General features: G+C 40.8%; 1 protein-coding gene across 1 annotated transcript in view; it reads left to right on the top strand.

Annotated features, from left to right (window-relative positions):
- GSR (glutathione-disulfide reductase) overlaps nucleotides 1-25,214 on the top strand; it is a 300,254-nt gene that overhangs the window by 109,214 nt on the left and 165,826 nt on the right. Inside the window, exon 5 of the mRNA XM_044059619.1 lies at nucleotides 24,648-24,795. Coding sequence (XP_043915554.1) covers nucleotides 24,648-24,795 — 148 coding nt within the window. The remainder of the gene's footprint in view (nucleotides 1-24,647; nucleotides 24,796-25,214) is intronic.

Raw genomic sequence — 25,214 nt, 5'->3', positions numbered from 1 at the left:
TCAGTTTTTCGGTCACTGCCCCTGGACCAGTCGTAACCAAGTCCTGGCTGTACCAATAAAATGTTTCACCCTCCGGTCGCACTACAAAAGTATCCATTTGTCGCTGTGCTTCCATACCCTGCATAGTTGGAACTACTGCTATGCCGAATATTTGCATTAGGTCTCTGCCCAAAAGATTTACTGGGCATTTTGCAGAAACAACAATTTTGCTTTTCTGGGTCATCCCTGAAACAGGGTCAGTTATTGCTATGTTGTGGGAGAGCGGCTCCCGATACAGCTGTCCATTAGCTGCTTTCACTAATATGTAATCAAGTGATTCTGAATTTTCTGGTAGTTTGGAAGGATGTATCAGGGTCCATGAAGCTCCTGAGTCACACAGGAATTTAACTTCCCTCCCCTCTACCAGAAGTGTAACTTCCGGTTTTGTGTCTGCTAAGTAGAGCTCTAGGCTCAATAATGCCAAGTCTAAAATTTTATTTTCTTTATTATCTGTGATTTTATGAACATTCTCTATTTCTTCTATCACATTTTCTACTCCTTCTATCACATTTGCACTTGTCTTTTCTTGATTATTCCTTTTCAGTGATTCTTGACTATTATATAGTCAGTCGTCACCCTCCTTGTCTTCTGTGGTTACCTTTTTATTTTGCCTGCAATCCCTTGCTAAATGTCCCTTTTTCCCCACATTTAAAACATTCACCCCTTTTCTTTTTCTCTTCAAAGTCCTCTGATCATTTATCAGATTGTTTATTTCCCTGGACATTTTTCTTACCCTTCTTCCCAGTTTGTACTACAAAGACTTTTGAACCATCTTCTACTGCAAATACTTGAGTTTTCTTTTTCTTTTTGCTATTAAAATGCCTTTCGGCATGTCTTGCATATTCAAGTAATGACTGTAATCTGCTTGTACGATGATCTACCATTTTCTTTGTAATAAAGCTGCTAATGGGTGCAATACTGCCTTTCAAAAATGCATTCTTTAGCTGCTGCTCATATGGGGAATCATGTGTTTGGTCTTTAGGTACCTGCATTTTACAATGGTTATTAAAACACTCTAATAATCTGGCATAATACCTATCAACAGTTTTACCTTCTTGTTGTATGCATTGATTAATGCAAGTCCAGTCAGCCCTAGGCTTCCATTTCTCAGAGATTCGGTCTGTCAGACCTTTCACTCTGTTATCCAGTTCTGCATTACTATGTGGGAGTGGCCTATGTTCTGCGTCATGGGGATTCCACTTGCCACTGATCATGTGCCAATCTGGACCCACGATTTGTCTGACTACTTTTTTTACTTCCTCTCCATTTAAATGGTAACTTAACCACATGTCCTGTAAGTCTTCTAAGAATTTTTTTCTAAAATTAACTTTCGGATGGGGAATTCCCTCTGTGGCTTTCCGGATGTCTTCCGGCGTCCACGGTCTATATACTAAAAGAGTTGGGTCCTGTCCTCCCTGTGGATTTGGTACTTCTATGAGTGGACATATCTCTTTTTCACTCATAGCTTGTGAATTTTTATTTATTTCATACAATTCAATATCCCCTCTTAAGTTGCATGTTCGGGACTTAGTCTCGATAGGATCTCTGACAAATGGTTTTGGTTTTGCAGGAACAGCTGGATATAGCGGAGGTGGATCAGCTTGTCCACTCGCTTCATATTCTGGTAAGGGAAGCGGGGGGTGGAGGGGCTGTTACTATTACCAAGTTATTGTCTTCCTTATCTAAAAACATCGCTTTTGAATTTTTATTCTTTTGTTCCCTGCGGTTTGCTTCCTCAAGCCACCTGTGTGCCTGAGGGACACCTAATTGGCGTTGCTTTTTTATCTGACCTTTTGCATCTGTTTTAAGTTGTTTGACAAGTTTGATAAGTGAAGGTTTATTTAAATTACCCTCAAATTTGTATTTATTAACCCATTTTGTATAGTATCTAACATTGTCGGCACGCTGTAATTGCATATATTTCGCGTCTTCGGTTAAGGGCGGATCTTGGGAACTTTTTGTGCACTTATTTTCCATGTTGTCTTAGCTAAGTTAGGAACTGTTACGTAACCCTTTTTATCATGTGGTACCATGATTTACATTTCTTCACAGTTTATCTAGAATAACTGCCTACCTATTCTATTTCCCTGATCTATGACAAGACAGCAGTCTTTTTGTCCCTGATCTGCACTTTGCAAATCTCCCTGACAAAACAAAAATACTGTAACAAGTCCCTGATCTAAAACAGAAAAAAGGTAAATTCCTCCTTACCTGAGCCTCCGTGTTTGATCCCACCAGAACTGTTGACTCGTCCTCCAATCGCAGATCAGAAACAGTGGCTGGCCTCTTTTGAACGACAATTCAGTCGGAGGTCTTTTCAAAGCAGAAGAACCGATGTGGCTTCTTCCCCGTACGGTTTCATGCCACCGGGCCCATCTGACCTGAGCTAGAGCGAGAGATATTTCCGGCTCGAAGGACCAATCTGTCAAAGGAAAAATATACTTTAAAAATGATCAATACATGGTAGGTTCAGGTTAAGACACTTTAATCTTGCAGCAAGGAGACAAAAACGTGCTAATACAGAGTTTGTCTAACTAGAATCAGGAAATACCAGCATTTTTATACATTTTCTAATAAGACATTGCCTACCAAGCTGACGTAGCAGATCACAAGTTTTAACATCATCATTACATAGCAGTTGTTTTCATGCTTTTCTGCTTGTACTATCAATTTTTGTGAAAACCTTCCTAAAAAAAGCAACGTGGCCTTGGCTACCACTGGTTACATATATGCAATGTTACCATTCAAGGTACTACGGCTAATTTGAGCACAAAGCAAGTATAAATTGCAGTTCATTTCTTTAACAGTTCTTTGTCTGTCTTTATCTCTTCCTTCTGCAGCTGTGCATGTTCTTATACCATGAACAGGGCTAATTGTTCAAAATCATAACATTATAAAATATGGCATTGTTCATTCATTGCTTCCTGACCTAGCAAATAATCACCTGTTTTTCAAGTACATTTCCAAAAGGCATAAACATAAATTTTGCTGTGCTAGCAGTTACTAGGTCAAAGGGCATCTTGCAAGTTTCAAAAAGCACACTGCAGTTTCAAAAGCATATTTTAGTCTTATATAAAACTAAGCTGTATATAAAATAGTGTATATAAAATAGAATTAAAAACGTGTTAACTCTTTTAGCTTCTAATTTACATTAAACACACACATTAATACATATTTTTCTAACAAATACCTTACTGCTGAGACAATCTTACCACTCCACTGGGTCTTGGTCAACATGTCTTTCACTTTGGGCTCCAAAAATGTATGTCTTCAGGTCTTCCCCAAAATCACAACGATGCAGCCAGGCATACTGTCTTAACGTAAGACCTGCAGTAGAAATGAGATGTGTGGCTGCATTAGAGGCTGACTGCAGAGTTGATAGCTGGGAGTTCACAGTATTTTAGACGTCCACTGGCAAACTCCAGAAAGAGACTTGGAAATGTCTTTATTCAAGTCCCTCTGTGTCTAATGACATGAGCTAGGTAGTTCAGGGACCTAACAGCAAAGATTACTGATGAGTAAGTCCATTTCCCGAACCTGTCCAATGTCCTTGACTCCCTGTTGGGGGGTGGACATAGGAACTCTCTTCAGACAATTCTTTTCTTGTGGCTGCTGCTACAACCATGGTATCCACTGGAGGACCTTTACTCCAGTTCTTCCTGTCTTTCAGAGCTGCCAAAATTCTGTCCTGTTTCTTGGGGATGGGCTGCACCATGTAAGGGTCCTTCCAAGCCCTTTGCATCATAAGGTCAGCTAGTGGATCAATGGGTTGTACCACCCAGGATAATGTTGAGCTGGAAAAAAAGGTTTCCAAAAATACACATTTGTCTGGTGAGGGATCTTCAGTGGATCATCCCCCTGTCTGTTTTATGAGGTTTGAGAATTTCGCCAAAGTTGGCAACGTCCAGGGGAGGACCTGAGTGAACCTTCACCTTCCTACAAATCTGTATTCTCCATAAAAGACTCTGGGGAAGAGTCTATGTGCTTTCACTTGTGAGTATGTTTCTTGCGACCTGATTCTGTTGGGGGGGATAGATGGTTCAGAATTAGGAGACTGGGAGCTGACATAGCAAGGTGTTATCAGAAGCCTTTGGTGCTGGGTGTCCCTATCTGTCAGGATAAGAAGAAGAGGATGTTGCAGGATCTAATTGGGGTTTGGATGGACCAAACACGGAGAAAGCATCCTCTGCTTAGGTAAATCCAAAACTCTTTCAACAACTGCAAAGGCCAAAAATGCAGCTGGAACCGAGGATCTCTCCAGTGCCAAATAAGAGAGAGAAACCATGACTCCTAACATTCCCAGCCCTGAAGCTGATCTTGGGTCTAAACTGTCCAGCTCCAAAGCACCCAGGGGAAGAGATGGCTCTGGGAATCTCTAGTTTGAATCATCCTCCTTGAAGGCAGCATCAATGCTATGGCTTTGAGTCTCTTCCCAATCCCAGGGTATTGGAGTCAAAAGGGATAGGGAAGCTGTCACTGTCAAAGTTGATGGAACTATCGGCACCAAAGTATGTGCTTCAGGATGAGTCGATCCTAGAACTGTCAGAGCCAAATGATGGACTGTGACGAAAAAGAAGTGGAGGAGCACGGTGGCCAATGGTCAGTATGTTCCCTGGGGACTGTACCAACAGAACCCCAAGCTGGGTCTCTGTCCTCAAGAACTTTATCATTATCCTGTTGACGTTGTACTCTGTTAAGCTCTGTGATGTTTGGGTAGATGAAGCCACTGAAGAAAATCTGGAGTATCTGTTCTCTTCCAAGATTGGAGAGTATAATCTAGGGCTCACCAGATCTGATAAAAATCTGGGCCAAGGGAAGAATGAATGAGACTGGGATGCTGCTGTTCTGACCTCCTAGACAGTTTAGGTAATAGTTTGACTGATACTGATGGATCTGATGAGCATTTACTGTTGGAAGGTGAGTATTTGCCCTGGTCCTTTTCTTTCTCTTTTTGTTTACTTTTGTCTTTCTTCTTCTTCTCTTTCTCTTTGTCTGAGGCCTTATCAGAGGACCAAGTCCTCTCTTGTTTCTTAATGGGGGAGGAAGAAGAAGGCCCAGAAGCTAGGGTCCCTGTCTGTGGAGGGAGGAGACCCCTCACCACCAACTTGTCTCATTGAGCTTGTAAAACTTTAGCCCTAAAGGAAGGGCACGAGGAACAATTTGTGTCTACGTGGGCAGCACCCAAACAGTACACGGATAGTTTGTGGATCCTGAGGGGGAAACTTATGCCCTCACTCCAAGCATTTTTTAAAGACTTGAAACTCCGTCATAATAATTAAACAGTTCAAGGTCCATCTATCTACAGGAAAAAAACACAGTAAAAATAATTGAAAGATTCAAGGTCTAGCTAGCTACAGAAAACACAGTAAAAATAATTGAAAGGTTCAAGGTCTAGCTAGCTACAGAAAAAAACAGTAAAAATTACCTTAAAGCTAATCTAAAGCACAGCAAAGACTATCTCAGAAATCCTAAGTTACTATCAAAAAGACTGATAAATCCCAGCTGAGAAAAGCAAAGGATACAATGGCCATTGAATACACGTCAAGTCTTCAGGCAGCAAATGAGAACTGAGATATTGGGATAGAGTTCAGGGAATTGTGGGTATGGGAGAAGTCAGAGTCCTGGAACCATGGAAACTTCAAATTCAGTGCCAAGGTCAGATCCGGTTGGATCCAATATTTCCTTATGTTGAATCAGACAAAAACAGACAACACTGGATCCTTGTATGGAGCATGTTTGTAACAGTGAAAGAAAACAAATACACTGCAGATATCTCATGAGATGGCAACGAAGGTTAAGTAGAAAGGATAGTATTCAAGAAATATACAGAAGTGTTGGAAAGATAACAAAAACTAGCAATGTCAAATAAAACGGAAGGAAGCAGAGAAAGCAGTAACGGCAATCAAGACAGAAACTGGAGAAAATCCTGCAGGAAATATTAAACGGTGTGGTAAGACCTGTGCAGATGCATTAGTGAGGAAAGTGAGTAATTAAAAGAGGTGTACCAAAAGCAAATTCTGATTTGACTGATACCTAAGGAGTGCCCACTGTCTTGTCCCATGCATTGTAGAGGACCTTACATCAAGAGCTAGCTGTTAAAAGAATACGTCCTGGAGGTAACTGATTCCAGGTTCCCACTGTAATTCCAAGAACCATAATTTTGGTTCTCTGAATGGTGCAAAATTAATAGAGAATTTGGAAGATGCATATGCTACTTCTGTGTTTGCAGTATCTTGGACTGTAGCCCTACTCAGATACAGCAACCTTGGAGTTGTCACAAAATATAGTAGCAAGGGCATGGAGATTAAGCTTAAATGCACTTCAGTAGTGTAATAATAAGGTTCTTAATTCTGTGTTCTTTTGTTGAAATTGTACTTAATTTTTCACATATTCAGGATTCGCAGAATGCACTGTCACACTTGTGGTAGGCAGCAATTGATAACAATAAATTAGTACTGGATCTTCTCTCATGGTCTGTCACACCCCTGGTGTTCATTTAACATTTTAGGCTCATAATGAAAATGTAATCTGAGAAACTAAAGACTAGTTTATTACATTGTGTACGTACATTGGCTGTATGCTGAATTGTTCTGCATAGTGTTTCACTAACTATATGTCTGTGCAGACTTGTCTTGTGAAGTTTGTGTGCTAGAAAGAACAGAGTTCTCACACTCCTAAGACCTTTGCCATTCTACAGAAGTCTGCGAACTCATGACATATTTATTCAAAGTTAAATGTTGAGAATAATGTAATATCACTTACAGCAGTTTTGTTTTACAGATGTAATACTACATTTTCATTGGTGTTTATGTACCACTGTGATGTGAATTCCAATTGCATACTTAAAGCGCATGAAACGCTTCCTAATTGAGTAAAAATAGCCAGAATTAAATGTATAAATTACAGAATGAATCGCATCCTTGTTATCACTTATGATGTTAAGCTTTGGGCAGTGAATGAAAGGAAGTAATTGTACATACAAGCTGAAGAAATGAGGTTCATTTACAGGGTTGCTTGGCTTCACTTATAATGACAGTGTGAGGAGCTTGGCAATCTGGGAGGGATGTCAGAGTAAAAGTACTGCTGCTCCATGTTGGGAGAAGTCGGTTGTGGTGGCTTGGGTACCCAAGGTGGCTGACCCACAGGCACCTATGGGAGTTCTACAAGGCACAGCCCACTGGGAGGAGGACCCAGGGAAGACTACGGATGTGCTGAAAAAATTATGCATCACTTGGAAGCACCTGAGGATCTCATGAGTTCAGGAATGTAGCTGAGAGTACTGAAGTCTGCTCTGCTTGGTACTACTGCAACCTTCATCAGAGCAAACATTTTAGAAAATGGGGGGATAGATGGATTGACAGATGGAATGGTAAACAACTAAAGTGTGGAGAGGACAACAGGTGGAGAGTGACAGTAAGAAGACAGGGAAATGAACATTCATTTTTATTTCATATTCTTAGAAGATGGAAAGGCACCAAAGCCAAGTAGAATTATTCTTGCTCAAGTAGGAGAATGATGATACGCACAAAACCTGTTTTAAATGAACACTTAAAACTGATAGTTGACAAGAGTATTGATCATGAGTGGATTCACACCAGAATTCAGAAAGGACTGCTTGTTAGACCAGGTACATTTGTGACCACTTTTCAAAAAAACATTGGAAAGGTGGAATATTCCTGGCAAACTGGAAGAAGGCACATGTGATTATACCTCAAATAATCCACAAAATGATATGGCTAACAGAGTCTGGTCAACAACAATTCCAAACTGTTGTAAATAGAACAACATATAAAAAAGAATAAGCAATTCCTTTTTAAAATACACAAACTTTATTAATTTCATGCCACAGTCTTGTTCTTGTTCTCATGGTATGTCATGTGAACAATCACTGGGTATTAGTGCAAAACATTATAGATGGAATAAAATGTTGGTGTTCTAAAAAGAGGTGCACATTCATGATTTATATGTCATTATTCTTACCATTGGAGTGAAAATTATAGTAAGGCGGTTCAATATTGACAAGGTATAGATTCATTTGCATTGAATCTTAGAATGGTAAACAATAACTGTTTGCAAATGTGGACTTCTAAGTTTTCAGTAGAACTTCTGGCACAGCCATACACAGAAAATTAATAGAAAAGTTAATTGGGCTGGGACTGGCCACAGGGTTATTGATGACTTTGCTTAAAAACTGCCTGGACAACAAGACATGGAGGTTTGTATAAAGTGGAACTTAACAGTGAATAAGGATGACTTACAAATGCATACTGCAAAATTCTGTTTTGAGTCCATTCCACAGTGATGCCTGTATCAGCAGCACTGCGTAGAGTGAAGGGAAAAATACATCCTTTGAAGATGACACAAAGTTCGCAATATACTGAGTACAGAAGAAGAGACTCGGGTTTCGTGCCCACTGAGCGGCGCAGAGCTACAGTTATCCCAATCCACAAGGGGGGATCCACCTTGGATCCCGGAAACTACCGTCCCATCAGTCTGACAAGCCTTATCTGCAAGGCCATGGAGCGTATTATCATGGAACTTATAAACAAAGACATTGGCAACCTTCAAACACTGGACCCCACCCAGTTTGGGTTTGTGAAGGGCCGATCTTGTCTCCTGAACCTGATTGACTTCTTTGAATCAGTCTCCAGAGCCATGGATAAGGGTAAGGTGGTCAACACAGCCTATCTAGACCTTGCCAAGGCCTTTGACACCATCCCCTACTCTGGAATCATAGATAAACTTACTAAGTTGGGCATTAATCCCTATGTCACCCAATGGGTTGCTAAATGGCTTACTGATAGAACCCACACTGTAAAAGTAGCCGACTCCAAATCCAGCTCCAGACAAGTGACAAGTGGAGTACCTCAGGGTTCAGTCCTGGGGCCGCTCTTGTTTGGCATCTACTTCCCTGAAGTACAGGTCAACACTAAGAGACTCTGGCTAACAAAGTTTGCAGATGACTGCAAACTGGGAGCCATTATTGAATCCCAAATGATGTGGATACTCTACAAAAGGGCCTTACAGAAACAGATGCTTGGTGCCAGAGCCATGGGCTCAAGCTCAATGCCAAGAAATGTATTGTTATCCCCTTTGGGAAAAAACATGTATCCGTGAATTACCATATAGGTGGCAGTACACTAAACACAGAAAGTGTGATAAGAGACTTAGGGACACAGGTGGACAGTGGTCTCACCTTCGATAACCACATCGCCACAACAGTCAGGAAATCCTTCTATGTGGCACACCTCATCACGAAGGGCTTTTCATCCAGAAAAAAGGAGGTCATTGTCCCACTGTACTCATCCCTCATTAGACCCATTATAGAATACAACACCCCATTTGGTATGTACCTCTCAAGACATCTGCAACAACTGGAAAGGCCTCAGAAATACCTCACTAAAAGAATCACAGGCCTAAAACAGATGCCCTACGCTGACCGCCTTAAAAAACTCCAGCTATACTCTGTCGCATTTCGTCTACTCAGAGGCGATCTCTGCTTAACATACAAGGCCATGTCAAGCCAGAGCTGTTGGACATGCTACACTTAAAGAAATCCCAATCCCTCAGAGCTACATGCTCCAGGGATCTAAACCTTGTCATCACAATAAACAAAACATGCTGGAGGGTTAGGTTCCTGACCCAGAGACTCCCCAGACTCTGGAATAGATTGCCCATACATGTCAAGCAGAGTGCCTCTTTGGACCTCTTCAAGAGGAACCTTGACGATTGGATGGGAGAAAGGAAATTCACCCCAGGGATCACGTCAGTCGCCCTGCTAGACAGGGGTCCAGGAAAGTAAATAATGTGGGAAGAAATAGCCAGGGAATTGTTATGGCTAGGCTTGTATAGGCCCTAGGGCTGATAGCCTAGTACCAACCTATGAACCTATGAACCTATAAGTATGTAATGAGTTATCTGACAAGAATAATAGTAGGGATAGAATACAGCAGAACATTCACAAATGTTTATGCTGGTAAGTATGAAATGTATGTTTCACTGTGCATAAGTCAGGGGGATGAAGGAAAACACTAAAATCATCCATTACTACAGCTAGCAAGTAGCATATAAGTAATAATTCTCCTGAGTATAGCACATGGTACATTAAACAGAAATTCTTGTGAGGCTGACTAACCTGTCACTATAAGGAACTAGGCATGCTTTCATGTTGCCATCTAATTCAACCTCCCATTTTCCAGTGATCTCCAATGAACATCAAGCTTCTTAAAGGCCCCAACCAACCATATCCCAGGGAACCAGTGTTATTTTTTGTTTGTTTATTTATTTGTTTGTTTATTCATTTTTACCCATTCTCTGATGTATCCCTTCATCAGACATGCCCAAAGTCCTCAGGGAGATGATAATTATATCTGTGTTTTGAGGAAGGAGCCCAAGAGTGAGGTTCCTGGATAGTGGGGCTAATGAACTTCTGGGCTGTGATTGTAGTAATGACTGTGTTAGATCAGGGTTTTTCATTGTGCAGTAGTTATTAGACATTAGACACGCTAAAGAATAAAATAAGCCTAGAAATGGTGTTTTATTTATGCATACATTTTAGGAAAGCAGAAACAAAGAATTTTTTTACTGAATGTTGACCTTGCTGCCTAGGAAATGGTGATGTTCTTCGTGTTTCACTGTTGCAGTCATTACACTTGGGTTATCCTGCTGGCAGGCTACCCTCAGTCGGCCTGAATTCCAAAGTTTAGGTACGGCGTCAGTTTCTGTCGCCTCTTCCCTGACATCAGTGCACCAGGGGTATAAAAGATGCAGCTGACGCCATTTTCTTCAGTCTTTCTTGCCACGCGGTACCCGAAGCATAAGCAGTTCGCAAGTGCCGGTCGGCCGACTCCTGAGATTTTCGTGTTCGAGTTTCAGATCCGAAGTCCTCATTAAAAGCTAAGTACCCCGTTGGGGAAACTTTTTTCTTGCTCCATACTGATGTCAGAAAAAGTTAATAATTGTATTTCTTGTGGGAAGCAAATACCTTATAAGGACTTTCATTCTTACTGTATTCCTTGCCTAGACCCTGACCACGACTTTGCTAGTTGTCGGTTTTGTGCTAGATTTAACCAACACACTATTAAGCGTCGGTACAGTTTTGCATTTCACTATTTTGGTAGAAGATTTAATTATACAATGTCGTCGGATAGCCTTCCGACTACCGGAATTCACAAGAAACGCAAAGAAAAGGAAAAAGACAGGCATCCGAGGTCCAAAACTGACAAAGACTTCTTCTAAGCCATTCGTCGATTCACCGGTTCTCAGTGAGGCACCTTTGCAGCCCCTGATGCCCGCTACTTTACACCCGCAGGCCGCTACCGACTCCCACATGGAGTCGACTAGGCCGCTGGAAGCTCAAGGTATTGGGCCTTCAGAGATAATTCCCTCAGATGGGTCCGAAGCCGCTGAGCAGGCATCGGCTTCTGAGGGTGTTTTCAGACCTACTCAGTTGTACATTAACACGACTTCAGCTTCAAAGGCAAAGGCTAAAGCACCTTTAAAGACAAAGAAACAAGTACAACAGCCTCATGCTAAAGCACATTTAAAGACAAAGAAAGAAGTACAACAGCCTCATGGACAGGCCTCCATGCCCAAAAAACAGATGCTCAAAATGGCCGAAGACCTAATTACTTTGATCAGGGGTTCCCATCCCCCTCCAGATAAAAGGCCTAGGCAAGAGACAGAATATGAATCTTCAGATCAGGTTTCCATTTCATCTGATTCCTCTTCTGATCAGGAATACTCTCTTCCTCCCTATGAGGATTCTGATGCTGAAGAATCTCTCCCTTCAGCCTCCCCTCCTAAGGATTACTCTTTAAGGGAAACTTTGCATGCCATGAGGGAGCATTTCCACTGGGAGAGCCAAGATTTTTCAGAATCTAAGAAAAGGCTCAGAGACTTCCTGTCACTACCACAACACAGGCCCCTAGCTATTCCACCTGTGTTAGACATTGTAGATGATGTATTTTCAGAGTCCAGTCTGACCCCTGACTCTTTACCTCCAGCTCCTGTTAAACCGGACAGGTACTATAGGGTTCCTGACTCTCATAAATTCCTTTTCAAAAATCCTGCTGCTGACCGAGAAACTATCTGTCAGGGTCCCAAAGGGGTCAAGGCTTCCACTGCAAAAAACCCTACCCCCTCTGACAGGGACTCTAGGGCATTGGACAGATGGGGAAAAAAGATTTACACTTGTGCTACCTTGGCTATAAGGGCTTTAAATTGTCAGTTTCATATGCTCAAATATCAGCAATATATTATGTCACTGCTTAAACAGAAAATGTTGATAAATTCTGAATGTGCAGAAAACAAAGAAATCCAGGATTTATTGCATGCAGCTGAACAAGTTGGAAAGCATACTTTGCAATGTGGTTTTGATTCTCTGGAGGCCTCCTGCAGGGCCGCTGTTACGGGTTCTGTCATCAGGAGGCATGCTTGGTTAAAGGAACAAAATCTGCCTGATCATGTCAAAGCAAAATTATTAGATGCTCCATTACAGCATGATACCTTGTTTGGTGTTAAAGCAGAAGAGGTGTTAAAGAAAATCGAGGACAAGGCTAAATCTATGCAAATGGTTAAAGATTTCTTACAGGTACAGCCTCCAAGATTTAGCAGACACTGGCCTACAAAGAATTGGTCCTTTCCAGTGTCAGACAGACCTCAGAGGGGCAGATACAGACACCCAAGAGGCAGATCCCAGCCCCAAGGTTTGTACAGGTCTAAACAATGGGGTGCTTCTACCTCCAAAAGTGGAGAAGACAAATCACAGCCATACAGGAAACAGTCCCAATGACTTCCCCCTGCCTGCACCAAACACTTATCTTCTGGCAGCACCTTTAGGGGGAAAACTAGCACTTTTTTCACAAAATTGGCACATTATAACACAGGACAAATGTGTCCTAGACATAGTGTCGCAAGGCTACAAATTTCACTTCCATACCCTGCCAAGGGCAAGCGGTTGGCCAGACCTGCCAAAACATCAATGGTCAGAGGCACAAAAGCAAGTCTCATCCGTCATGCACATGAGGGCCATTCAACCAGAGCAAGAGCAGGGACGAGGATTTTATTCAAGACTGTTCTTGATACCAAGAAAGAACAAGACCTGGAGACCAATACTGGACCTATCTATTCTAGACACATATCTGGATATACCAAAATTCAAAATGTTGACTCTACAGCAACTTCTGCCCATGCTGGGCAAGAAGGCTTGGCTTGTGATTTTAGACCTAAAAGAGGCATACCTGCATGTCCCAATCAGACAAACATGCAGAAGATACCTCATATTCAAAGCTGGCTCAATGCACTACCAATTCTCTGCACTGCCCTTTGGCTTATCTACTGCGCCCAGGGTCTTCACAAAGTGCCTGGCACCAGCAATTGCATTCTGCAGACAAAGAGGAATACAAATATATCCTTACTTGGACGACTGCCTCATTCAAGCAGAGAACAAGGACATTCTACTACAGCATCTGGCGTTTGTAAAGAGATTTCTAACAGGCCTAGGGTACACAGTCAACAAAAAGAAATCAAAACTAGTACCCTCTCAAGAGATAATATTCCTGGGTGCAAGCTTAAATACAACTGCCCAGATGGCTTATCTCACACCAGACAAACAAAGGCAACTGACTACCTATTTCAACCAGTTGGCAACAAAGGCCCAGTTATCTGCAAGAAAAATTCTGCAGGCTTTGGGCTTGATGGCATCCTGCATTCTACTAATTCCATATGCGAGACTGCATATGAGGAAACTTCAATGGTACCTAAAAAGTGTTTGGGCTCAACATTGCCACAGCCTGGAAACAATAATTACCCTCATTCCCTGCCTGCAACAGGAGTTTCGATAGTGGGCGAAGGCTTGTCACCAGAACAAGGACAGCCATTCACCTTACCCCCAGCCAGGCAGACATTAACAACGGATGCTTCAGATTATGCCTGGGGGGCACACATGGCAGGGTGATGTATTCAAGGCACATGGTCCGCAAACCAAATGCATCTACATATCAATCAAAAAGAGATGCTAGCTGTTCAGAATGCCCTGACAGCCTTCAAGGACCTACTTCATCCGGGACAATTACTGATAAAGACAGACAACACCACGGTCATGTGGTATATAAACAAGTAGGGAGGCACTCATTCTTACCCCCTTTGCAGACTAGCCATGACTTTGTATGACACAGCATTGACTTACAAAGTACATCTGCTGGCACAGTTCCTGCCAGGAAAGATAAATACTCTGGCAGACGAACTAAGCAGAAACCTCATGTATCCCCACGAGTGGAAATTGTATCCACAAGTCTTCAGCATGATAAGAAGGAAATGGGGATGCCTGGATATAGATCTGTTTGCCTCTCCTCACAACTACCAAATAAAAAGATTCTGCACAAGAACTTATCACAGACAAGCATGGAAAGTGGACTCACTATCTTTCAGCTGGAAAAACTTAGCAGTATATGCCTTTCCTCCTCTGCCTCTCCTCCCCAAGGTACTCCTAAAGGTCAGACAAGAAAAGCCAAAGATGATACTTATTGCTCCAGACTGGCCCTGCCAGTACTGGTATCCAGTCCTAAGGAACTTGTCTGAATGACCGGCTTGGACCTTGCCTCAAATACCTCATCTACTATCCCAGCAAAACAATCAAATCCTGCACAGCCAACTAAAGACCTTAAACCTGGCAGCATGGTGGGTAATGTAGTCATACAAAACACGCCTCTCACTAAACTGTGATGGATGTCATTCTGGAGGCCAGAAGGCCTAGCACCAGAAAATCTTACACTGGAAAATGTAAGAGATTCTGTGCTTGGACTCTGGCACAAGGGATTGACACAGCTGTACCAAATATTCCTCAGATTTTGCAATACCTAATTGAGATGCTGGACAAAGGCCTATCCTTTTCATCAATTAAAATTCATGCTTCTGCCATTTCGGCTCATTACAATACAGAGCCACCTATCTTTTCTCATCCTTTGTTAAGGCAGTACCTCAGAGGAGCCAAAAACTTAAGGCCTCCAAGGACATCACCAATATCTGCATGGGACCTCAATTATGTCTTGGAAAAACTCACCTTGCCTCCTTTTGAGCCAGCCGCTACAGCTGATCTAAAGTTTTTAGCTTGGAAAACAGCTCTGCTCCTACCAATAACCTCTGCAAGACGAGTCTCAGAGCTGACGGCACTCATGGCTTTGGAACCCTTTATCATTTTTTATCCAGACAGGGTTTCTCTGAGGACAAACCCGACATTTATGCCTAAGGTAGTGTCCAGTGTGGCCCTTAACCAAACTATTCATCTGCCTACTTTTTATCCAAACCCATAGAATAAGGGGGAGAAAATTCTGCATTCTTTGGACATGCACAGACAGCTACGCTTCTACTTGAACAGAACCAAAGCCTTCAGGAAGACAGAGCAACTACTAGTGGCATATGCTGCAGGATCACAAGGAAAGGCTATTTCAAAGTAGACTATTTCAAAGTGGATAGGCCACTGCATTCGTTTCTGCTATTCACAACATGGCAAGCCAGTGCCTAAGGGCATTAGGCCACATTCGACCAGAGCAGCAGCCACTTCAGCAGCCTTCCTCAGGGGAGTACCAACCAAAGACATTTTAGAGGCTGCTACCTGGAATTCAGTGCACACCTTTACAAAGCACTATCATTTACCACTCTACTCTAAATCCAGGGCAGGCTTTGCCACTGCAGTTCTGCAGGGCCTCATAGCTGCTCCTAATGCTATTTAGCTCCAGCCTCCCAACCATAGCTTTGGGATTCAACCCAAGTGTAATGACTGCAACAGTGAAACATGAAGAACATAGTACAGTTGTGTACACTTACCATAAATGTAGATGTTCGAGTGTATTCACTGTTGCAGTCCAGGTTACCCACCCACCATCCCCCATTTCTTTGCTGGAACTTATCTGCACTTCTGTAATCTATACAACCTATGTGGTGTATTTGCTTGTAGATAAAGGTATAATATATTTTGGAACATGCATATTTTACTAGCATATTTTTAGCCTACCCTTTTGGGGGCACCTGACATCTGGGGCAAGAAAAACTGAAGAAAATGGCGTCGGCTGCATCTTTTATACCCCTGGCGCACTGATGTCAGGGAAGAGGCGACAGTAACTGATGCCGGACCTAGACTTTGGAATTCAGGCCGACTGAGGGTAGCCTGCCAGCAGGACAACCCAAGTGTAATGACTGCAACAGTGAATACACTCGAACATCTACATTTATGGTAAGTGTACACAACTGTACTTTTCTTTTATGCATACATTTTAGAAAGTAGAAACAAAGAATTTTCCACTGAATTTTGACCTTGCTGAAATAAGTTTGTCAAGGAAGATTGCAAAGAGTTCTGGTTATGTTCCTTTCTCAAGGAAAGAAGAAATAAGTTAAGCTAAAAAACAAGATGTAGCCGGAGGATCAAGGCTAGGGGTGTGGTTATTGTCAATAGAGGAAAATTACTGAAAAAGAGAATATAATTTGCTGTGTTCAGGATAGCGGGGCAGTTAAGGTTAATAAGTTTGTTCGACCTGTTACTTCAGAGAAGATGTCTAACACTGGAGCATGAGTACAGAAAACAGGCAATCTAGAGACTATGTCAGTTTACGTGGTTCAGGACAATCAGTGTGATGTACAGCAACTTGAACTGTTTATCAGAACTCTTAATGGAGACAGTATTTCAGATATTGTGAACATCTAATAAAACCTTATTAAATGAACTACAGTGTTTGGAGAATTCATGTTGAACAGTACACAAGACTTTGTTCATAAGGGAGAGACTGACACCTATTGAAGCACGAGCTTGGGTAATTATGACTTTCGTTTCTCAGTCTCATTGCATACAGTGTTTCCAGCTAATTAAGGTGTAGTACTGCATTTTCATATCTTACAATGGCACCTAATGTAACCTGCTGTCATATATGCACAGTGTTACATTATTTTCATTTACAACTATCAAGTTAAATGCAATCGCTACAGCCAAGACCTTAAAAAAGTGGTCCATTCTGGTGATGAGACAGAAACAGATCTTAATACTGATTTTGCAGCAGAAAATCCCAGCAGTTAATACTGAACATGGAAACACAAGTGTGTAATAGCTGGTACTTAGTTCCAGTTGTTTCCAGTAAAGCTAAAGAGGCTACTGATTTAAATATTGTTAGCTTTTCAAATACAAGGCAGCCCACTATGGTTAATAACTGGGCAGATGACGTAAATAATGTACAAAGTTCAAGCCCAAAGGATAATCAAAAGTATGCTGTAGCTCAGGTTAATGTTGCCAGTGGCATACCAAATTTTTGGAATATGTATAAAGGTTATAATAGTTCAGCACCAAATCAGTTAGTGTTATTGTTGTCTTGCGGCTTTTCCCGGTTCGGGGTCGCCACAACGGAACTCCGGTCCGCTAATAATTGGCAGTAGATTTTGACGAACGCCGAGGTGCCAGCTCGACGTTCAACCTTCAACGAAGGCACGCCCATTTACGCATGTCTTTCGAACGCCCACCCAACAGCGGGGAGGACATGCAGACTCCACACAGAAGGCACTCCCCACACTCCAGCCGAGAATCGAATGGGAGAACCTCTTGCTGTGAGGTAACAATGCTACCACTGCACCACCGCGGATGCACCAAATCAGTTAGTGTATTTGACTTTATTCATGAAAAAGGAATTGTGGCACAATGTATTTACTTAAGTACAATGGCTTCAGTTTCAATTACAAATGGACCCCGGCCAGACAATCCAAGCACAGTTCTTATGCTATCAAGGTTTATAAAATCAAAGGTGACTGCAGTCAATAGCAAGCCTTTGGAGTTTGGGTTTTTAAAGCCAATCAGTCTGGAAGAAAATAACAGCAGAATTTTTGTTACATTCCCAGTGTGACACTACCATTTGAAAAAAATTACATTGTCAAAATTAAGTGTTGTGTTAAAAAATCAGTTTGTCTACAGACATACAATAGCTTATTAGCAGCAAATGTTTATTTCATGCAGAAAATGTATGTTTATTTTATGCAGAAAATTGTAAATGAAGTCAGCACAGCAAGTAATGTTGCCAGTTTATAAATGTTAAAGCTGCATTTCATGCAGAAAAAATGTAAATAAAGTCAGGGCCATAAGCAATGCTATCAGATTATAATTGTTAAAGATACAAATGTTATTTTAAGGACCTGATACTGAATACAATCAAATAAGAAATGAAAATAAGAGGTTTAAAAGGCCTAACTATAAAGAAGGACACTTCAGCATTAAAACAGGCCTTACTTTACTTCATCAGCGACTGGAACAATGCAGAGAAGAACTATGGGACAGAAACTGACTGTGTATGCGTTTCAATTATTTAATCAATGCTTAAAGCAAGTGTGGATGTTTTCAAACAATGTTCTCAAGTTTTAATAATTGTACAGTAGTAGTAGTTTTAGTCTATCTGTGTTCAAATTAATTTCAGTTTATTTGTGTTAAGGTAACACTGTCAAAATGTTCTCATGTTTCAGACAATTGTAGTTAGGATATAACATGTACCAGTTTCAGTTATGCTTTTATAGCTCATAAATATTCATACAAATTAAAAAGGTAAGTAGCATTATAAAACAAATATAAATAAAATGTATAGACACTAGTTAATACAGAATATGGTAATTATGCTTCAAAACCATTTATGAAGTTATCTTTTTAGTGCAGATTTCAATTAGTCTTCAGAAAATATCCATCATGCTTGATAGGCTATAGAATATGTGGCAGAAGAAGCTGCCAAGGAGGGAATATATCTAATGCAGTAAAAGAAAATTAAGGTAAAAGGTACAACAGAGGTGAGACAAGTGGGCTCAGCAGTTGAGCCAAATCTGGCAAAAATCCAAACATGCAGGAAGATGCTAATAAAATGGCACAATGTAAAGTTACAAGTCCAGTCCCTGGAGTAAGGTTGTATATGTGTATAATACAGAACAAGGGGCACTTTTGCCCTACATGGCAAAATTATTAGCAAAGCAAATAATAAAATACAACCATCAGCTACTAAGTTAGGTAGGCTTTCAGGAATTTTGGTCTATCATAAAGTATAAGTTTTAAATAAAAAGAAAGTAAGTTAAAGTAAAAATATTCAGGAGGAGTGTATAATATGTCTGCAGACTAACCCTATGTTAAGAAAACCTCGGTTGCAAAGAAGGGCCAGTTTCAGAAAAAAAACATGGTACAGTATACAAATATATTTTTCAAGACCTCTTCCTACAGAAAAAGGGGGGTTAAATAATGTACAAGTTTAAATATCTCATTCACTTGAATACTGTGAAGACTAAAAATCTATGTAATATAATCAAATCATAAAGTTAAGAGATTTCAATCCAATCAGGGCATAAATGCTCAAGTGATACCTATTGGTCAAAATTAAAATTGCAGGTTTACCAAATATTTTCTTTTCAGATTATAAGTCAAGTAGCATAAAAGCTAAATACAGTAGTTAGCAATATAAACGTAAGGTAGCTACAGAAGTAGGTCCCAGTAGACTTTCGTCAAGGGACCTCAGTGGCAAGTGTTAGATCAGGGTTTTTCATTGTACAGTAGTTATTAGACATTCGACAGGCTAAAGAATAAAATAAACCTAGAAATGGTGTTTCATTTATGCATACATTTTAGGAAAGCAGAAACAAAGAATCTTTCACTGAATGTTGACTGCTGGCTAGGAAATGGTGTTTCATTTATGCATAATTTTCGAAAGCAGAAACAAAGAATCTTCCACTGAATGCTGACCTTGCTGAAATAACAGTTTGTCAAGGAATATTGCAAAGAGTTCTGGTTATGTTCCTTTCTCAAGGAAATAATCAAGAAATAAATTAAGCTAAAAAACAAGACAGAGCCAGAGGATCAAAGATAGGGTTGTGGTTATAGTCAATAGAGGAAGATTACTGAAAAAGAGAATATAATTTACTATGTTCAGGATAGCAGGGCAGTTAAGGTTAGTAAGTCCATTCGACCTGTTACTTCAGAGAAGATGTCTAACACTCAAGCATGAGTACAGAAAACAGGTCATCTAGAGACTATGTCAGTTTACATGGTTCAGGACAATCAGAATGGTGTACAGCAACTTGAATTGTTTATCAGAATTGTTAATGGAGACAGTTTTTCAGATATTGTGAACATCTAATAAAACCTTATTAAATGAACTACAGTGTTTGTAGAATTCATGTTGAACAGTGCACAAGACTTTGTTCATAAGAGAGAGACTGACACCTATTGAAGCACGAGCTTGGGTAATTAAGACTTTCGTTTCTCAGTCTCATTGCATACAGTGTTTCCAGCTAATTAAGGTGTAGTACTGCATTTTCATATCTTACAGACTGGTCAGATTATCCACTAGAGCAATGCAAACTGTAGTGTTTTCACCACAGATTAGGTATGCTACCTTCCTCACTTAACAGGGGCTCCTGCTAGGCATGCCATTACACTCTCCCCACCTCCAAGGACCCTGTTTGATGGCTGCACTACCTGTGTCCAATCAGCCTGTCTATAACTGCCTGTGAAGCCCTATCTGCCCATCCATTCCCCCCAACAGCAGGTGTCAGGTGGTAGTAAGTATGCTAGCAGTGAGTCCTGTGAGGCAGCCTATCCTTTCCTCCTTCAGGCTGCTTGCAGGCATACTATGGCTGCCTGGTTGGGAAGAGAAGGCAAGCTTGCTCCCATGTAAATCTCCTGTTTCTCAAGGCCCAGTTGGGAGGTCCCTGCCTGATGCAGCATAAGCAAACATAACTCTTGCAAGTGGGCAGTACACCCAACCACAGCTAGGTGTCACTAGGCTTAAAGTCTCTCTTTCCTGCAAGATGTGTGATCTGGTATCAGCCACTCAAATTCATCTTCCTCCCCTCACCCAGTCTTTTAGTTGCCCATGCTGCTAATCAAGCATGCGTCATCTGGGTGATAGGCAGGGCTTCACCCTATATGCCACAGGTCCAAGCAACCTTAGTCCACCTTTTAATATTCTCTTGGCTTCAACCAGGATTCTTACAAATAGCACTGCATTACACAATTTCCTTGCACAATAGGAGAGTACTTCTGCAACCACTGCATCCTTTTCCTCCCCCAAAACTAACCCTACTGATTACTCCAGCTTATTACTACAGTTGTGTTTCTTTAGGTGTTTTTTGTACCCATGCCTGTGAGCTATCAAGCCTCACCCAGTCACACTGTACCCATAGTATATTACAGGGATAATAGCCACCATAAGGTAGCCATGAGGTTTGCTTGTACCCCTCCTGGCATCCCCAGAATAAAGGCATTTGTTTAGCCTGGCTTCACACCCTGGGCAGGAGGATGAGATACTAGTATCCCTCCTGGACCCATAGACCTATCCCCTGTGAGTACTCACCCCCATAAAATTATTAATGAAGGCTACTACCAGGCATTGGGTAGATAAACCAACCCCCCCTCCTGGATGCACACCACAGGGCTGCCCCTCATCTGAGGGATTCTAGCATCCTATTGTGCCCAATCCTTCCCTCCAGGATGAGAATAAATATCCTTACCTGCCAGGTCTGTCACATACCTGAGCCACTAATTAAACTTACCCTAGTCATAGTAAGGGCTTTATCTCACTATGCTCCAGAGCTAATATATTCATATATCCATGTTACTGGCAGTAGAGACTAACATTGTGTTTCTGACATTAAATCAGTTGTATATTACCATGTAATTCTAACAACCCAAATGTTTACACCAAGAAAATGAAACCAAACCGTCCAACAAACGAACAGCTGCAGAAAGCAAACGTTCAACCTCTTCACTTGAAATTGTTGTATTATCGCTTCTATAGTAATTATAGTTCATCCACTTGATAAAATCAATGAGCCTTTTATTTAATACATAAATGTGAAGCGAAACCAACTGTTAAAACAAATAAAACACAGAAAATCCTGTTAAGCGCTTTTCGTCTTCACAGTGTGAAGACTTCTTCAGGCTAACTGCTTTCTCCTGCAATCCTTCTAAATATAACTTCCTATGACATCACATGGTTTGCTTACTTACGATGTAGTCACACACTATAGTTGATAGGCGTAACAGAAGGAGAGCAGTTACCAAGACAGAAGTCTTTTTGGATACAAAATTAACGACAACAAAACAAAGGCAGTAGCTGTAAACTATGCAACTACACATGAATTGGTTCAGCAATACCCATATTTATGGGGACATGATAAAATGAAGTACTTTGGAGTATGGATTAAAAAGGCTTTGTTATGGCAGCTAAGGATATGTAGGACGAGACTAAACAAAAGATGATACAAAATGTGAGAAATCTGAAGCTCTGTTTTATGGATATGGATTGCAAGATACAAGTAATGAAAATGTTTTTACTCCATTTAGTTTTACACACAGGTCAATCATATTTTTATCAACCAGAGGAGTAGTTGTGTATAGCAGTTATTAAAGAGTTGGAAGATTTTATCTGGGAGAGGAAAAGGGCAAGAATCAAGTGGGATAAGTTGATCCTTCCAATAGAACAAGGTGGTTTGGGATTATCTGATTTGAAGGGGGATTTTGGAGGAGATACATAGTTAAGGCTCGTACACATAGCACAAGCAGAAAGCTATAATTCATAGTGGAAAGGGATGAAGATGAAACAGGGTGGAAGCTTAAGAAACAAGGAAAGAATGGGATTTTGGATGCAGATCCTTCAGGAGAATAACAATAACCATGCAAATATTATATTCATAAAGTAGCAAAAATTATTCTATGAACTAAGCCAACACTGGGATGGAGAAAGGAGAGACGGGGTTAGGAATGACTGCAATTAAGGGTACTGAGAATAGGCATGAGGTGGATGGAATTTACTGGAGAAAACTGGCAAAGGAACAAGGTATCGGGAGCAAATAATTAGAGAGAGAGAAAAGTAATAGAATGGGAAGAGGAGAAGAATTTATTTGGACTGCAGGCTAGAGATTGCCTTCCCTATCAAAGATTGCTATCAATGTATACGTGAAGAAAAAGAAATAGGGGAATCCTAAGGGAAAAAACAGTACTGTTGCAGTTAGTGTAATGTAGAAGAGAAGCTGCCATTAAAAAAATTATAATTAGTAGGGCACATAAATTAGGGTGGCCATGGTGGTGCAGTGGTTAGCATTGACGCCTCACATCAAGAGGTTCTCTGGTTCAATCCACGGCTGGGGTGCCTTCTGTGCGGAGTCTGCATGTCCTCCCTGTGGTCGCGTGGGTTTCCTCCCACATCCCAAAGACATGCTGTAGGTGGATTGGACACTCTCAATTGGCCCTAGGTGTGAGTGTGTGCATGTGTGTGCCTTCCGTGGAAGGTTGGGCACCGGGCTGGCAAGTCGACACCATAAAAAACTCCACTGCCAATCATGAGTGGACAGGTGATCTGCTGTGGCGACCCCTAACCGGGAAAAGCCGAAAGAAGACGTAGGGCATATAAATTATTGAATTATAACTATAGAAGTCAATCAGAGGGTGTTAGAAAGGATTGGGAAGAGAGACTGGATAACTAATTCGTAAAGAAACAATGGGGGGATATAGGTATGGCGCCCAAGTATGCAACAAAGTCTAGAAGATTTAGTATCTTTGCTTGGAAATGTTTGCATAGGTACCTTTATACCCCAAGCAGACTACAAAGAAATTTTCCTCAGGTAAATTGAAAATGTTGAAGGTGTGATGGGGAAGAAAGAGGCAATTGAAAACATATTTTTGGGGAGTGCAATGAACTGACAGACTTTAAAACTTCCTTGAAGATGATTCTAACCAAAATAATGGGTGAGGAAATTGGTTTAACTATGGAAATATTTTTGGGGGGCAGTGGTACAGAATTAGAACAGCCTAGACATAGTAAGGCTCTGCTGAGTTTAATTATGGTGGCTGCCAAAAAAGCAGTTACTAGAAAATGGAAATCAAAGTCTAAACCAACTTTACTAGCAGTAATGAATATAGTAACAGATAAAACAACTGGAAGTGGAATCTTTTTAGAAAAGGGTACGAACAAATTACATAGAAAAAAATGGGAATTGTGGGAACAGTACATGCAAAATAAAGTTGTGGCAGTGGAATGAGGTTTAAGGGACGGCAGGAATTAAATAAGCTTTGTAATGTTTGACAATCACTGGATAGATTATAAGTGATGTATAATGTGTGCAACTGAAAATGTCATTATGGTTTGTTTTCATTTACATAAATGTATGATTGCCTATGTCATAAGTGATAATTTAATAAAGATGTTTCTCATTTAAAAAAATAATTTATTATGGGATGTTTGATGGAGTGGGAGGCAAAGCCTTTAGGGATGACCGGTGACAAACCCTCAAGTAATGGAGCTGATTAGTTTTATATATTGTAAACGAATATACAACCAAATGACTCTGTTTTCTTTGGATTGGTACAGTGTTTTGTTAGTGAATATTGCATTTTTATGTTAATGAGTATTTTAAGTGTGTGAGGTGTCCACAAAGTAGCCTTGACAGCAGGAGAAGGGAAGGCTATAAATAAGATAATGCCTGCAGCATGATTATAAAGTAGAAGAGGAGGCAGATCGCTGTTCTTTGTGGTGTTATCTGGTGATGTAATCAGTACACTTCTGCACACAGCTCACTGACTTATCTTTGTGTTATTTATTATTTTAAAGGCACATATAGAAGCTGTTCATGGTCATGCTGTATTTACATCTGATCCTGAGCCTACTGTAGAAGTCAGTGGTATAAAGTACACAGCACCTCACATTCTAATTGCTACAGGAGGACACCCATCTCTACCTAGTGACGCTGTAATTCCCGGTAAGTTTTACTGTTAAGTTAGTCATAGAGTCATATATGTCTTAATTCACTGAATTTCTCAAAGACATGTTCAAAAAAATAAATACTTTTTTATGCATCTGCTTGTGCCTTTTACCACACACCTTTCATCTTCTTGATACTTAGAATGTCAGCAAGTATAGAGCAGGGAAACATGATGTTAGTGTATTGCCTTTCCAAAGATGATATACACTGTGAATTGCCTAAATGTAATTAGCATGTTGTCTGTAGAAAATAGTCATTTGGTTTAACTTTTGTTTGAAAGACATTTGTGTTACCTAACAGTTGCAGGAAACAGTCTAATAACAGACAGCATACTGAATAAATGGACAAGGATGGAAGGAGCGACTAAGGTCAAAGAAGAGGTTTTGAAAAATAAAAAAGGAAAATAAAGTATTCAG

This window comes from Protopterus annectens, chromosome 17.part0 (genome assembly GCF_019279795.1).
Source record: "Protopterus annectens isolate FY-2018-M chromosome 17.part0, PAN1.0, whole genome shotgun sequence".
NCBI lineage: Eukaryota > Metazoa > Chordata > Ceratodontiformes > Protopteridae > Protopterus > Protopterus annectens.
Note: the sequence above shows the minus strand (reverse complement) of the source record. Positions and strands in the feature narration are given on the sequence as shown.